The 16,920-nt window shown below is 34.9% G+C and overlaps 1 protein-coding gene and 1 pseudogene across 1 annotated transcript in view; one reads left to right on the top strand and one right to left on the bottom strand.

Moving 5' to 3' along the window:
- The window catches only part of LOC107754934 (villin-1-like), an 18,708-nt gene extending 6,687 nt beyond the window's left edge, over positions 1-12,021 (top strand). Inside the window, exons 5-22 of the mRNA XM_016571576.1 lie at positions 355-548; positions 632-740; positions 1,804-1,914; positions 2,010-2,215; positions 3,969-4,047; positions 4,142-4,240; positions 4,346-4,499; positions 4,606-4,706; positions 4,797-4,934; positions 7,567-7,725; positions 7,956-7,965; positions 8,260-8,261; positions 8,925-9,070; positions 9,163-9,307; positions 9,611-9,799; positions 10,737-10,796; positions 10,956-11,192; positions 11,635-12,021. Of these exons, the coding sequence (XP_016427062.1) occupies positions 355-548; positions 632-740; positions 1,804-1,914; positions 2,010-2,215; positions 3,969-4,047; positions 4,142-4,240; positions 4,346-4,499; positions 4,606-4,706; positions 4,797-4,934; positions 7,567-7,725; positions 7,956-7,965; positions 8,260-8,261; positions 8,925-9,070; positions 9,163-9,307; positions 9,611-9,799; positions 10,737-10,796; positions 10,956-11,192; positions 11,635-11,748 (2,253 nt within the window). The 3' untranslated portion in view covers positions 11,749-12,021. The remainder of the gene's footprint in view (positions 1-354; positions 549-631; positions 741-1,803; positions 1,915-2,009; positions 2,216-3,968; positions 4,048-4,141; positions 4,241-4,345; positions 4,500-4,605; positions 4,707-4,796; positions 4,935-7,566; positions 7,726-7,955; positions 7,966-8,259; positions 8,262-8,924; positions 9,071-9,162; positions 9,308-9,610; positions 9,800-10,736; positions 10,797-10,955; positions 11,193-11,634) is intronic.
- Positions 12,022-14,138: 2,117 nt separating this feature from the next.
- LOC107754943 (1-phosphatidylinositol 4,5-bisphosphate phosphodiesterase delta-1-like) overlaps positions 14,139-16,920 on the bottom strand; it is a 6,541-nt pseudogene continuing 3,759 nt past the window's right edge.

Below are 16,920 nucleotides of genomic sequence, written 5' to 3'. Positions count from 1 at the left end.
CATGTGTGTGTATTTATATATACATAATAAATATACACAGTACACACATATTATGTGAACAAAAACTTTTGTTTTGGATGCGATTAATCACGATTAATCGTTTGACAGCACTAATTAAAAATATATTATTAAAAATAGATTTTTATTTTTTAATTATTATGAGATATTAATATAAATAAAAGTAGGTAATTATTAATAAAATAAATAGATTTTAATTCATATGAATAAATCTAAATTAATTTAATTTTATATTTTTATCTCTATTAATATTCTATAATTTTTAAATTATTAAGTTATTATTACTAATGATACCTATGTTCTTAAGCACATGTATGAGCACATGTCTGTCTTCAGGTGAGCAACAGCGCCACACAATCCACTGACATCCACTACTGGATAGGCAACGCATCCTCTCAGGACGAGCAGGGAGCGGCAGCCGTCTATGTGACCCAACTGGATGGGTGTCTCGGCGGCAGTCCGGTTCAATACCGGGAGGTCCAGGGATGTGAATCAGCTAAATTCAAAAGCTACTTCAAGAATGGCCTCATGTGAGTGAAATAAAAACATTTTGGCTTGCTCCTACCAATTCCATGACAGTATGATTATGTCTACACTTTCCTGTTTCCTGTAGATATAAAAAAGGAGGTGTGGGATCAGGATTCACACATGTGGAGGCCAATGTGTATAACATTCAGCGCCTGCTCCACGTCAAAGGGACCAAACATGTGACTGCAAGAGAGGTGAACTGCTGCAGCAGACACATCGAATCACAATACTACAATAGTGAAGGCTCACTTCATGAATATTAAATAGTTGATACTTGCTTGGTAATCTTACAGGAGCATACAATCACCAACCCTAATTAATATTAATGAGCCACACCTTCATAGTTGAATATGTTAATGAGTGCGTTTTCAGTGAGAGCTGGAGATGTGTGACAGCGATAAAGGCAACTACTGTACATATTTTCGTGTGAGAAAAAAGCTTATTATTATTAGTATTATTATATTATAGAATTATAAAATAGTAATATTATAATATTTAAAGGGGTCATATGATGCTGCTAAAAAGAACATTATTTGGTGTATTTGGTGTAATGAAATGTGTTTATGCGGTTTAAAGTTAAAAAAACACATTATTTTCCACATACTGTACATTATTGTTTCTCCTCTATGCCCCGCCTTTTTGAAACGCGTCGATTTTTACAAAGGGGGTGACATCTAGTGGATTAGACTAGTAATAAGATTAACGTAAATCTTATGTTCAATGTTTGCGGAAATAAATATTGAAAAAAATCGATTCGTGGCCTTTGAGAATCGATATTGAATCGACCACATTTTAAAAAACGATATATCGAAAAATCGATTTTTTTTTTTGCCCAGCCCTAGAACACAGACAGACAAACTTATGCTAGAGCTGGGTTATAAATGTGGTCAAAGCACATTAGAAGATTTGCTATGCAATTCACTTTGTGTGAACAGATATTTATATTGCAGGCGAAGGGCCAACATTAAGAGGATCAGTAATGAAGCTGTCAGACTGTAAATTATTAAATGTAATGTGCAAGAAGGTCAAGAATCTTGTCTCTGCATCACTGCTGTCCTCATGTCAACTGATGTTTCTCTATTACATGGACTGGGTCCTTGAAAGAATCAGGAAGTTAAATATTGTACACCCCACAAATTATTCAGGACTACTGTCAAGAATTAACAGGACTTTTTCAGTAATGTCTGATTTCTTCCCAGCACTGTTTGGGAGAATTTCAGTGGGGCTTTGTGTGTGTGTGTTTGTGTGTGTCTGCAGGTGGAGGTTTCCTGGAGCAGTTTTAATCTAGGGGACATATTCCTGCTGGACTTGGGAAAAGCAATAATACAATGGAATGGTCCTCAAAGCAACAGACAAGAAAAATTAAAGGTAATTGAAGAAATGGGGGAAGATACTGTGCTGGATATCAAATAAAATGATGTATGGATTTATATTGTGTTCCTGTCCTCTCCTGTCTTTCTTAGGCCGTTCTGCTGGCTCAGGACATCAGGGACCGGGAGCGTGGAGGCCGGGCTCAGATTGCTGTAATTGAGGGTGGGCAGGAGGAAGCCTCTCCTGAGCTGATGAAGATCATGATATCTGTTTTAGGTCAGAGGACTGGACACCTGAAAGAGCCAATCTCTGATGATAAACCAGACCAAAACCAGATCTCCGACGTCAAACTGTACCAGTATGAACACTTTAATCTGTTTGCCATTAAAAAGTCTTATTCAGGATGACATTGTCTATCTATCTATCTATCTATCTATCTATCTGTCTGACTGTCTGTCTGTCTGTCTGTCTGTCTGTCTGACTGTTTATCTATCTGTCTGTCTGACTGTCTGTCTGAATGTTTATCTGTCTGTCTGTCTGTCTGAATGTTTATCTATCTGTCTGTCTGTCTGACTGTTTATCTATCTGTCTGTCTGACTGTTTATCTATATGTCTGTCTGTCTGTCTGACTGTTTATCTATCTGTCTGTCTGACTGTTTATCTATCTATCTGTCTGTCTGTCTGACTGTTTATCTATCTGTCTGTCTGACTGTCTGTTTGACTGTTTATCTATGTGTCTGTCTGTCTGAATGTTTATCTATCTGTCTGTCTGTCTGACTGTTTATCTATCTGTCCGTCTGTCTGTATGTCTGTCTGTCTGTTTGACTGTTTATCTATCTGTCTGTCTGTCTGACTGTTTATCTATCTGTCTGTCTGTCTGACTGTTTATCTATCTGTCTGTCTGTCTGACTGTTTATCTATCTGTCTGTCTGTCTGACTGTTTATCTATCTGTCTGTCTGTCTGACTGTTTATCTATCTGTCTGTCTGTCTGACTGTTTATCTATCTGTCTGTCTGTCTGACTGTTTATCTATCTGTCTGTCTGTCTGACTGTTTATCTATCTGTCTGTCTGTCTGACTGTTTATCTATCTGTCTGTCTGTCTGACTGTTTATCTATCTGTCTGTCTGTCTGACTGTTTATCTATCTGTCTGTCTGTCTGACTGTTTATCTATCTGTCTGTCTGTCTGACTGTTTATCTATCTGTCTGTCTGTCTGACTGTTTATCTATCTGTCTGTCTGTCTGACTGTTTATCTATCTGTCTGTCTGTCTGACTGTTTATCTATCTGTCTGTCTGTCTGACTGTTTATCTATCTGTCTGTCTGTCTGACTGTTTATCTATCTGTCTGTCTGTCTGACTGTTTATCTATCTGTCTGTCTGTCTGACTGTTTATCTATCTGTCTGTCTGTCTGACTGTTTATCTATCTGTCCGTCTGTCTGTATGTCTGTCTGTCTGTTTGACTGTTTATCTATCTGTCTGTCTGTCTGACTGTTTATCTATCTGTCCGTCTGTCTGTATGTCTGTCTGTCTGTTTGACTGTTTATCTATCTGTCTGTCTGTCTGAATGTTTATCTATCTGTCTGTCTGTCTGTCTGACTGTTTATCTATCTGTCCGTCTGTCTGTATGTCTGTCTGTCTGTCTGTCTGTCTTGTCCGTCCGTCCGTCCATCCGTCACCTTTTTTATTGCTCTATCATTTTATTGTTGTGCCTGTCTGTCTTTCTGTTGTCTATCGTTTTATCTTTTTCTGCCTGTCTATCATTCTATCTATCATTCTGTTTTCATTTTATTTATTGTTTTATCATTCTGTCTGTCTGTCTATCACTCTATCTGTCGTTCTATGTATTGTTTTATTATTTTGTCTGTCTAGTTCTGTCTAGAAGTTCTATCTATACTTCTATCTATTGTTTTATTTTTATGTCTGTCTGTCTATCATACTATCTATTGTTATTTCGTTTTATCTTTTTATTGTTATGTCTGTCTGTTTGTCTGTGCTATCTAGCTATCTCTCTCACTCTTTCATGATTATTTGATATTTCTAATATTGATAACTGATAATTCAGAACTAACATCTAATAAAATGTCCTTAATTAGCATTCTGTTATTCTCAGTGTGTCTGATGCCAGTGGTCAGCTGTTGGTACAGGAAGTGGCTACCAGTCCACTGACCCAGGATTTGCTGAGTTCCACTGTGAGAGACATGATGTCTACCTAAACACCCACAGTATCATTATATGATGCACAGCTATCTGTGGATTAATCTTTGATGTATGTTTTGTTTGCAGGATTGCTATATTTTAGATCAAGGTGGCAGCTCAGTAATGGTCTGGAAAGGAAAAGCAGCATCAGATGAAGAGAGACACTCAGCACTGAGTCGGGCGGTTGTAAGCATCTGTGTTTGCATAGTATTATTCTGCAAAGTAGTATATTTATTTAATATCACTTCTCTATTGTGTCATAATTGGTGCACACAAATATTCATCCCTCAGGGCTTTATAAAAGTGAAGAACTATCCATCCAACACGAAAGTGGAGGTTATGAGTGAAGGAGGAGAATCTGCCATGTTTAAACATCTCTTCAAGTCCTGGAAAGAAAAAGGTCAAGCTCAAGGACTGGGAAAGACGCACTCAGTAGGAAAGATAGGTGATTCATCATTCAGCATTATTTCTCACGTGAGGGTGTAGATGTTTCAGCATTGTCATGTTAGTATATGCATCATGATTGATTGTAAACACACCTGTTATTGCAGCTAAAGTGGATCAGGTGAAGTTTGACGTCATGGAGCTTCACGCTCAACCAAAGCTGGCTGCTCAGGAGCGGATGGTGGACGACGCCTCAGGACATGTTCAGGTCTAATAAAATAATATAATAGCTGAACTCAAAAGTTTGGGATTGTTACCACTCCACAACAGACAAATGTCTGCTCTCTTTTGTGTTCAGGTTTGGCGCATTGAGAATCTTGAACTGAAGGAGGTAAACCCAAGCACATATGGACATTTCTATGGAGGAGACTGTTATCTAGTGTTGTACACCTACAACAGAGCCAACAAACCACAGTACATCCTCTACATGTGGCAGGTGAGGAGCATAACATGCATACACTATCTCCAACACAATATACACTGAAATTAAGTTAATTCATGTCATAATATGTGGAGAAAACATATAATAGTCTGCAGAGAATCACAGTTACAGATCCAGTGGCCCACAATAAGTACTTTAGGACCATAAATTCACACAAATTAATTTAATTCTACTAGATAACAAAATATGAAAAAATTGTCAACCATAAACAAATAATGCTAGATATTTTCTAAAAGCTACCTTCCCTTCTAAGAGTTATTTTGCAGTGATTTTGAAGTTTGGATGTTCTCCACAAAATACTTTTTTTGTCGGCTTTGTTTTGTTTCGTTTTGTTTTGTTTTGTTTTGTAGAAAGGTTTGCTATAAAACTGTTTGTGCTCAATGTTGGGGAAAGTTACTTTTAAAAGTAATGCATTACAATATTGCATTACTCCATAAAAATGTAACTAATTGTGTTACTTAGTTACTTTTTATGGAATGTAATGCATTGTTACTTTTGCGTTACCTTTTGTAACCTGGGGCTCGTTCTTCGTACGTCGCTAACTCAGTTAGCTGGATTTGATTGTTGACGATTTGGCGTGATCTTGGATTGTTTGGTTCTTCGAAGCTCATCCCGGAGTTGCTGTCATAGCAACAGGTCCGTAAACTTAAACCTGCTCGGGAGCAGGCTTATTTCATGTAAACAGGATTAGATTGCATCCTTTTAAGCAGAATTGATACTTAAAACCTGTCCTCTACCACCGATTTAAAGATAATATAATAATGTTGTGTAGTCTTTAATACTATAGACAGTCAGTTTTACTCACTGAAATATTTATTTGTCATAAAATTATAATTTAGTATTCGAGTCTTACACGCATGCTATACAGATAATGTTGAGTCGTGCATTAATTTGAGTGGTGACAGCTATTATGGGAGTGGCTTGGTGGAGCGCAGGAGATGCAGATAACATGATCTTGACTCTTAAGAAACTTTAATTAATGCTGTCACGTAACAAATGTGTTCAAATATAAAATTAAATGAATTGCTAATTACTACATTGAAATAAAAATGTAAAGCCTGTACAAATATTAGAAATCGTGAATATAAATAATTGGGAATAATGTAAAAAATTAAATAAAAACATTTATCTATTATAACATTTATGTAGTTTTGTTCGCTTGGCTGTTTCCTTATAAAAGTCCAGAAATTGGTCAAGTTTTTCGTCAGGTGTCTTTTTTAATTATATGATGTCATTACGTTGCTGTCTTGCCGCCAGCCAATCGCTGCATTGCTGATCGTGGTTTCGAGTATCGATACATAGCCCCTTTTAAACCAACCCATGAATGCGCAATTATCTCAGATAACTCAATCCAGCCATACTAATCATCAACAACAGGTGCGTTCGAAGAACCGAATTAGCCAGATCCTGATTAGCGCGATTATATCATCTTGGATGTGACATTTAATCTCGGATGTAATAAGCGACGTACGAAGAACGGACTCCTGGGCTGGGCTTGCTTATTTGTTTTTTAATAACCAAAAAACAAAAATTATATTTTTGGCAACTGTAAAGGCCCTTTCACATCAAAAGTGAAATTGATAAGTCTCAGGCTAAAGGAAGTGCCTCAGCCTTTGCACCTCACTCCCAATTTCTCTCAACACAGGAACAGCAGAGGTGTAAGTGAATAAATGAGAAATCAAAGTAACTTGCGTTAGTAAATCAGATATTTCATTGTAAATTTAAAAGTAATGCATTAATTTAATAGTTAATTGAAAAAAGTAATCTAAGTACATAACACGCGTTAGTTGTAATGCATTACCCCACACTGTTTGTGCTGTATTTATTTAAAATAAATGTCACCTTTAATATTTGTTATATAATGACATTCATTTAAGTGTGACATAAGTGGAGCTACTGTATACGTGACCCTGGACCACAAAACCAGTCTTAAGTCGCTGGGGTATATTTGTAGCAATAGTCAAAAATACATTGTATGGGTCAAAATTATCGATTTTTCTTTTATGCCAAAAATCATTAGGACATTAAGTAAAGATCATGTTCCATAAAGATATTTTGTAAATTTCCTACTGTAAATATATCAACTACATTTTTGATTAGTAATGTGCATTGCTAAGAACTTCATTTGGACAACTTTAAAGGTGATTTTCTCAATATTTAGATTTTTTTGCACCCTCAGATTCCAGATTTTCAAATAGTTGTATCTCGGCCAAATATTGTCCTATCATAACAAACCATACATCAATGGAAAGCTTATTTATTCAGCTTGGTGTATAAATCTCAATTTCAAAAAATTTACCCTTATGACTGGTTTTGTGGTCCAGGGTCACATATAAATTAGATTATATAGCTACAGTACAGAATTAACAATGCAGCATTTCTAATATTTGAACTAGGGCTGCACGATAAATCGCATGCGATATTTAACGCCCATCACCTGCGGGCTTTCACATGAAGCAGCATTAACTATCGCATGCGATTTATCGTGCAGCCCTAATTTGAACTCTACACAAATATTGTGTAGATATATTCACATGTATTGAGCAGAAAAGCTATAAATACACAATATGTTACAATCTGGATGTACACATTGGAGATCCTATGACATGAAGCATGTGTTCTCCAGGGTCGCCACGCTACACAGGATGAGGTGACGGCATGTGCTTATCAGGCGGTGAATTTGGATAACAAATACAATGGAGCCCCAACACAGGTCAGAGTGGTCATGGGAAAAGAGCCCAGACACTTCCTGGCCATCTTTAAGGGCAGACTCATCATTTTTGAGGTGATTGTGCCTTCATTCCTATGGAGCATATAACTCTTAAATTGTAAATTATTTTATGATCTGAATTATTTACCACCTTCAGGTAACCAAATAGTTATTTATTTACTTACTTACACTGTAAAAGAATATGTCAATATGATGTCTTGCCTCTTTTGGAGTATTATATGAGTTTACTTTTTCTTTAAGTATGCTTAAGTTAGCTTTTCATTGACATGTTGATTGTTTCTTAGGGTGGGACCGGTTTTTAGAACTATATCTTTATCGTTATCTTTATAGTTGTCGTGCTTGGTGTGAACGGGCCTTTAGAATATATAAATATACGCTAATTAATTAAATATAATAATTAAATCTGAGAATCATAAAATTATTGAAATAAATACATATATAATTGGTTGAATTAAATAAATATAGACTAGAACTAAAATGTATAACATTAAAACAAGCTAAACATAACAATTTGGCTAAAATGTGTTGTAATAAATATTCACTACTGCTCAAAAGTTTGGAATATTTAAGATTTTTGATTTTAAAAAGAAGTGCCTTATGATAATAAAGGCTGCAATTATTTGATCAAAAAGACAGTAAATATTTATAATGATATTATTATGAAATATGATTACAATTTAAAAGAATCTCATGTATTTATAAAGCTGAATTTTCAGCGATCATCACTCCAGTCTTCAGTGTGACATGATCCTTCAGAAATCATTCTAATATGCTATTTGGTGCTAAATGATTAATTATTATTGATGCTCATTGCTCAATTATTAATAATGGTTCTTAGCTTAAACCATTTTGCTACTTTGCTAAAAATGTTTTTCAATGTATTTTTGATGAGTGAACAGTATTTATTTGAAACAGAAATCTTTACTTAATATTATACACTGTCATTTTTGATCAATTTAATGCATCTTTACTGTATAAAAGTTTTTTTAAATTTTTTTTATCTTACTTATGGCAAACATGGTAATGCATCATGTTGAAGAACTGTTTTCAACATTGATAATAATAAATGTTTCTTGAGCACCAAATCACTGAGCAAGTGAGCATAAGAAACTTCTATCAAAAAAAATAAAAAATGTAACGTAACTATTCCAAACTTTTGACCACTAATTTATTAATCATAAAAAATATACTTTGTTATATTTTTACATCTCTCTCTCTCTCTCTTTCTATTTGTGTGTTTCTGTTTCTCACAGGGCTGCAGTGGAGACGAGAGGGAGATGGGAAAAGCCGTAGCTGATTTGCTTTCTGAGCAGGACAAGCAGATTGTGATGGAAGGACAGGAACCAGCTGCCTTCTGGGTGGCTTTGGGAGGGAAAGCTCCATACGCCAGTGACAAGAGGTACAACCATAAAAACAGATAAAGATGAGCTCATACTTCAAATCTAGAGTACAGTCAGTCATTTCCACTGACTTCCTCTGTGTCGCCATTAGACTGGAGAAAGAAGTGGCACTTCACGAACCTCGTCTGTTTGAATGCTCCAATCAGACGGGCCGATTCCTTATGACAGAAGTGGCTGACTTCGCTCAGGATGACCTGGACGAGGATGATGTCATGCTTCTGGACACCTGGGAGGAGGTGGGCTGTGTGAGGTCATGCTGTCGGCTTCTTTTGCATGAGGCTGCGGTGAAATGCCGGTGTCGTTCTGGGTTATGCAAAATATGCAGAGAGAAATAGTGTCAAACAACAATTCTGCTAGTAGTTTTGTGTATTGAGTTACTCAAACCCAGGGGTTTTCAAACTGGCAACCAAATAAATTACAAAGAGAAAGAAAAAGAGTGTGGGAGGGGTCAAAATTGGGGGTTGGTGGCATTAAAAAGTTAGAAAGCTCCTGCTCTTATATGTCAATCTCCTAAACCCCTCTTCGTCCTCCTCCCTCAGATTTTCCTTTGGATTGGCAACTCAGCCAACCAGTATGAGACTCAGGAGTCCTATAGCGGTGCAGTGGACTATCTTAAAACCCACCCAGCCGGACGGGACCCTGGGACACCCATCACCACTGTTAAACAAGGCTATGAGCCGCCCACCTTCACCGGCTGGTTTAATGCTTGGGATGCTCATAAGTGGAGCGTGAGTCCAGCAGGGGGCAGTAATGCGCAACAAATTCACTAACAAACTAACTGAATCTTGAGAAGTTCAGTCCACATAATCATTTGTTGATTCTCATCTAATAATACATCCTCAACATGAAAGCAAAATTGACCATTTTCCTGATCTTATTTTGCATGATTCTTCATTGTTTTTCCAAAAAATATTTTTATTTATAAGTTTAAATTATTATAATTTATTTATAAAAGTTTAAATATTTTATTCAATATTTTATTATTTATAAGTTTATATATTTATTTATTATTTATTTATACGTTTAAATGTCGTCTTTTAATTTCCTCTCAAAAACATAATAATAATACAGATTTTCTCTAAAATATTGACAAAAATGTATGGAAGCTTGTTTTCTCCATGGGGTAAATAAAAAAAGGTCATTGCAATTTTTCTCTTACATTTCAGAATTTTTTTTTCTCAATTATAAATTTATATCTCAGAATTTAGATTTTTATGTTGTAATTCTGAGATTTAAAATTAGAACTGTGCAAGATACAAAGTCAGAAATGTGAGATCAGAATTAGTCTTCTTACTTTCTCGTAAATTCAGAGTTTACACCTCACAACACTGACCTTATTTTCTTTGAATTCTGACTTTTCATCTTGCAATAGCTTTATTTTTTTATCCTCTGGTGGAAACAAGCTTCCATAATAATTACCACAAAAAACAAGGTTGAACAAATGTATTTCATATTCAGACCACGCACATTTTCCCCTGATGCAAAGAATCAGGTCCCTCCTACTTTTTACTCATTGAATATTTAAATATTTCATATCATGAAAGTAAAGCTGGTTACCAGTGCCTTTTCATCCTGACTTTAAATACTTTTTATGTCCACCATCACACCACATAATGAATTAATGTTACACAAGAGACACTTTTTCAGTTTCACTCTATATTCTAGGGAGGCCTTTCATATGAGGAGATGAAAAGCAAGCTGGGTGATATTTCGCAAACCACTGTGGTAAAAAGCTTTAACCATACTGATTAAATGCTTGTCCTGATTCATTTACATTGATCAATCTAATGTGATCAAATTGATTATCTAATTACATTTAGATGTCGATATGATCTACACACCTGTGTGCAAATCTAAATATGAAATCAACCTCATTTCCTGTAGAATGTCAACAGCACAAACCTGAATAAGAAGACAGGAGGAGGTGGCGGGAGCTACAGCGCTCCTGGAGGTCCAGGAAATATAAAGTCTCATAATCAGAGGATGTCCTCCTCCATCTCCAATGCATATGTAGACCAGTCTCCCAGCAGAGCAAAGCCTTCTGGGATGCTTCATTCCGAGCAGCTAGTTAAAACTCCTCAACATCAGCTGCCTCAAGGAGTGGACCCTGAAAAACGAGAGGTGGGTACCGAGACCTTTAGTATGGAAGCCTCTTTCTGTGATGAGATCAAAAATAAAAAAAGGTAATTGTGACTCAATTTGTAGCTAATTTATAGCTCACAGTTCTGAATGTTTTTCTCACAATTCTGAATTATTATTATTTTTATTTTTTTTACTTTTTATCTCACATATCTGACTATTTTTCTCTCAATTGTGAGTTTATATTAAAGTCAGAATTGTGAGTTTATATCTAGCAATTCTGACTGTTTTTCTCAGAACTGTGAGATATTAGCGCAGAATTGCAAGAATAAATATCACAATTGTGAGCTAAAAAGTTGCAAACTTTTTACATTTTTTAATCCTGTGGAAGAAACAAGCTTCCTTCCATACTATTGAGTTGGTCTTAAAAAATATATATTAGAAATATATTTTGAAGGTTATTATCTGGTCATCTTTATTTCAGGAATATTTGACTGATGCAGAATTTGAGACTCTCCTCGGCTGCACCCGTGACAATTTCCAGCGGCTGCCTAAATGGCGTCAGAACGACCTTAAAAAGAAGGCAGGACTGTTTTGAGTTGGTTTTGCTATAATGAGATACAGTCTGATCTTCAGACCTGATTATTGTGCTTCATGTGTATTTTGGGCTAGAAGATGGTCACCTATAAAATGTTATCGATTTATTTATTCATCAAATAAATAAATGTTTCGACTCAAAAGCTGACATGACCTAATAGAAATGCTTTGTAAATATCCTACATACAGTAGAACATCAAAATTATCCCACCAAAATAACTATATCAGTCGCATACAGTAGAACATGACTTTTAGTGCTAATAAAAACACAATGTATGCCAAGAAATGTTTCTGAGATGTTTAATTCAGTTTGAATGAATGCACTAGTTGAATGCCACAGCATTTTATAGAGTCAGTAAAACCAGTTCTTTCCTGTTAGGAGGATGTCAGAACAGGACATCAGAAACAGATGATGTTATGGCTCAATATTGCTGAAGTAGAAGGTAACAGCCTGTGTAACAACTTTCCTTTAAGGCACATTAGATAAGTTAAGAACAACATAAAAATAGAAATATTTCTACAAAAGGAGCAGATCAAAGCAGCAATACCTTATACCAACAACAGCAATGAATACAAAACAAACACCTTAAAAATAGAAAGCACAGCTACTGTTTGTAAATGTATAACTTTTCCTTTCTTTTACGTCATACACATTTGTAGTGCAACACTTTTACTGATAACTCAATGCACGCCTACTGTTCAGATTCTTATATAATGCGATTATTATTGATAGCTGAACATGTTTATCAGAAAATAATGGATAGCATGTACAGTATTGGTAATATGGGGTAAACGGTTCACTGTCCATCATTTGTTCATATAAAGAACAACTGAGCATAAGCCAACTTAAGTCACTGGAACTAGCAAATATCAAACAATATTACTCCAGTTCAACTCCTCTCTCACAACACTGAACAAAAGGAGGGTATTGTTAAGATGAAATCTCCTGTTTAACCAAGATATAATTGCGACTAAGATGAAGACTTCATGGGAATGTCTAGACAAGAACACTTTCACTGACAATCAGAAACTATATACAAACACTGTTTAAATACTCTGTTAATGTAAAAAGGCATCAGTGTAGTATATTTTTAAATATACATTTTTTTAACATTAAAATAGAAAACTGTTAGGTAAAACATTCTCCAATTACAAATCTAAACTGATTTAGACAGGAATGACGATGGAATTCTTAAAATGGAGAGAGAAAATGTGTTTTCTGAAAGTACTCTAGTGCTGTCAAATCGATTAATTGCGATTAATCACATCCAAATTAAAAGTTAGTGTTTATATAATATATGTGTGTGTGCTGTGTATATTTATATGTATATATAAATACACATACGTACATGTATATATTACGAAATAAATTACTCTTAATGGAAAGTAATGCGTTACGTTGCTTTTTGTCACCTGGGCTAGGCTTGCTTATTTGTTTATTAACAACAAAAACCCCTAAAGTTATATTTCTGGCAAATGTAAAGACCCTTTTACACCAAAAGTGAAATGAATAAGCCTCAGGCTGAAGGAAGTGCCTCTGAACTTCACTCCCAGTTTTTCTCAACACCGGAACAGTAGAGGTGTCAGTGAATAAATTGGGAAACAAAGTAACTGGCGACTGGCGTTACTTACATATTTGAAAAATATATTTTCTTGTAAATTTAAAAGTAATGCATTGCTTTACTAGTAACTTGAAAAAAAGTCATCTGATTATGTAACTTGCATGACTTGTAATGCATTACCCCCAACACTTGTAAACACCAACTTTTATTTTGGATACGATTAATCGCAATTAATCGATTTGACAGCACTAGAAAGTACTACTCTAACTGGTAGCCAAAAAATCTTAAAATTTAAATTAACTTTAAATAAAATATATCATATAAAATTTTTTTATTTAAACAGTATTTGTTTAAATGTATTCAATTTGCATGCTATGGAAAAAAAAATCAACAAAAGTGAAATGAATAAGCCTCAGGCTGAAGGAAGTGCCTCTGAACTTCACTCCCAGTTTTTCTCAACACCGGAACAGTAGAGGTGTCAGTGAATAAATTGGGAAACAAAGTAACTGGCGACTGGCGTTACTTACATATTTGAAAAATATATTTTCTTGTAAATTTAAAAGTAATGCGTTGCTTTACTAGTAACTTGAAAACAAGTCATCTGATTATGTAACTTGCGTTACTTGTAATGCATTACCCCCAACACTTGTAAACACCAACTTTTATTTTGGATACGATTAATCGCAATTAATCGATTTGACAGCACTAGAAAGTACTACTCTAACTGGTAGCCAAAAAATCTTAAAATTTAAATTAACTTTAAATAAAATATATCATATAAAATTTTTTTATTTAAACAGTATTTGTTTAAATGTATTCAATTTGCATGCTATGGAAAAAAAAATCAAAGACAAAGAATGTGTCGAATTTTTGTAATGTCTTTTTTTTACCCCACTTGTTTTTCTAAACTGAACCGCATGCACTAATTCCATGAAGCATTTTAAGGTACACCTCTGAACTCAAATGGTAAGGAGGAAAGGTCCAAATCTTATCCTTAAAAGTGTTTGCAGAGGACAGTTTAGTTGATTGTCTTGTTCAGTGATCTGCACACTTTGACATTGCGATGACTGAGGGGAATGTTGGAGTTTATTAGGCATCAAGAGCCATGATGTGTACAAAGAGTCCCGCTGAAGGAATGAGATTTCCTCTCTTCGTGAGCAGAGGCACATGGCGGTATCCTGAAGACAGAAGACAGGACTTATGGTGAGCAAACTCATAATAACTGCACAACAATTTCTCGCTTATTTTCACTAGCTCACCATTCTGCATGCTGGTGAAGGGCAGAGTGTACAGGCCAACCAGGTCATTAGGGGAAGCAGCGTCGTAGTCCTCCACCACAAACCGCACCAAAGCCAGTTCCGGCACGTGAATAGTGAACTGGAATTTTGTGTTCCACACAGGATTGAAACCTGTAACAAAAAACACTTCAGTGACCTACACTTTGGTAAAAAGCATCTGTTAAATGCGTAAGTGTAAATGGACTGTTGACACTTGCCATTGTTGTCAATGTGGTGTGTCTGTTTGCTGGCGTTGTCGTCGGGCACACCGTAGATCTCCACCCTGACCTGAGGGTCCACGATGGACTTCTGCTTGTCTTTATTGATCTTAGGCAGCTGCTGGGCTGATATGATCTGAACAGACACATACAAGAATTGGTCGTTGTTTGGATAGGTTTGCATTTGGTTTAGGGATGAATGATATATCAGTGCCATAATTTAATAACACTGTTAAATGTCTTGATCAAACCTCAAAATTTATATTTATTTTTATTATATTTATTATATTGAATATTATAATGTTGTGATGCCTAAACTCACTTGTTACAATTAAAACAATTGGATTTCAGCTTTAATTAAATTTAATTTAATTAATTTAATTAAAATATTTTATTTTTAATGTACTCATTCATTTATTTCATTTATTGTATCAGCCAGAATAACATTGTTAAATATAATCATTAGCAAACCTCAAAATGAATATTTATTTTTCAGAATGTATATTATAATGTTATGATGCCTAAATTCACTTGTAGCATTTAAAACGATTAGATTTTAGATTTTAGTGATTCATTTTTAATTAAAAAATTTAAAATAAAATAAGATATATTTACTATGTTTTAAAAATTATTTAAAATGTATATATATATATATATATATATATATATATAAACAGATTTTATTTTTAATGTACTCATTAATTTATTTTATTTATTGAATCAGCCAGAATAACACTGTTAAACGTAATCATTAGAAAACCTCAAAATCAATATTTATTTTTCATAATTTATATTATAATGTTGTGATGCCTAAATTCACTTGTAGCATTTAAAATGATTAGATTTAGATTTTACCCTTTAGTAATTAATGTTTCATTAAAAAATAAAAAAGATGTATTTATGTTTTAATAAATAAAAAAATAATCAAAAACAATTCATAATGTATATTATAATGTTGTAATGCCTAAATTCACTCGTGGCATTTAAAAATGAATGGATTTGAGCTTTTAGTGATTAATTTTGAAAGAAAAATAAAGAAATAAAAAGATATATTCATTATTCATTTTTATTAATTTAATGTACTTATTAATTTCTTTTTTATTTATTGTATCAGGCAGAATTTGAATTTATATTCATCCTAATTTTTTTTTTTTTTTATTATTATTATCTCACCATGACATGCAAGGTCTTTTTCTTCAGCCACGGGCCTATTCTGAGGTTCTTGGGGTCAAATTGTGAGGCAGGGTCCCTCTGAAACTCTGGCTTAAGTATATAGCCACACTTGCCATTAGGTAGAAAGCGGGCCTGATTCAGATCCATCTCCTTACCAGGAGTCTGGAAGTTTAGAGCCACTATAGACAATTTGAGGGATAAAAACATATTAAGTGGTGTATGGAAGCACATGTAGATTATAAACAGGCTTTCTGAACTGCATCAGACTCATATTATCTCATATCGCAAGTGCTTTGCACCTATTTGGCAGCCGGCGTTCCACAGTGGCACCGGATTGTAGTTGGATGAATCGGTTCTGGAGCCGGCTGGGTAGATTCTGCTCAGATTATCCATGTTGTGATGAATAAATGGCGTAGCTTCAAGACATCACCAAAATGCGCTATTAGAGTATATCTGGCAACATCACTCATATTTTCACATCACTTTCTTTTCTTTTCTTTTTAGTTTGGGGCCCTATTGAGTGCTGCAGTTATGACATATTCTTGTAAGGCCAACCTGGAAGTTAGCAACACCCTGGTTTACCTGAGTTTTCTGCCAGGTTCATTGCTTTGCTCTCCTTGAAGGAGGCCATTTCATAGAAAGCGTGGTAATCTCTTGAATGCTCGAAGTTGCTGAAATGGACACTCTTGCAGTAGATGACCAGGTCTGACAGCTCCTTAGCCAGCTTGATCTTTTTGGAACTCTACAACATCATCAAAAAGAATAACTTCAGTTCACACATGCAATGATGAAGGGATGTCAAATAAGCAGAACAAATCTGTTGTCTGTCTCATGATTTGAATGGGGTTTTTGTGGGAATGTCTGACAGCTGAGTGTGCCGATTTGAACTCAACCTTATCTACCGCAGCTTTGTGTATGCAAATAAACTCCACGAACCTAAGTG

The sequence above is a fragment of the Sinocyclocheilus rhinocerous genome, unplaced genomic scaffold (genome assembly GCF_001515625.1).
Source record: "Sinocyclocheilus rhinocerous isolate Xijiao unplaced genomic scaffold, SAMN03320098_v1.1 scaffold1103, whole genome shotgun sequence".
Classification (NCBI taxonomy): Eukaryota; Metazoa; Chordata; class Actinopteri; order Cypriniformes; family Cyprinidae; genus Sinocyclocheilus; species Sinocyclocheilus rhinocerous.
This window is presented reverse-complemented; position numbering and strand designations above follow the sequence as displayed.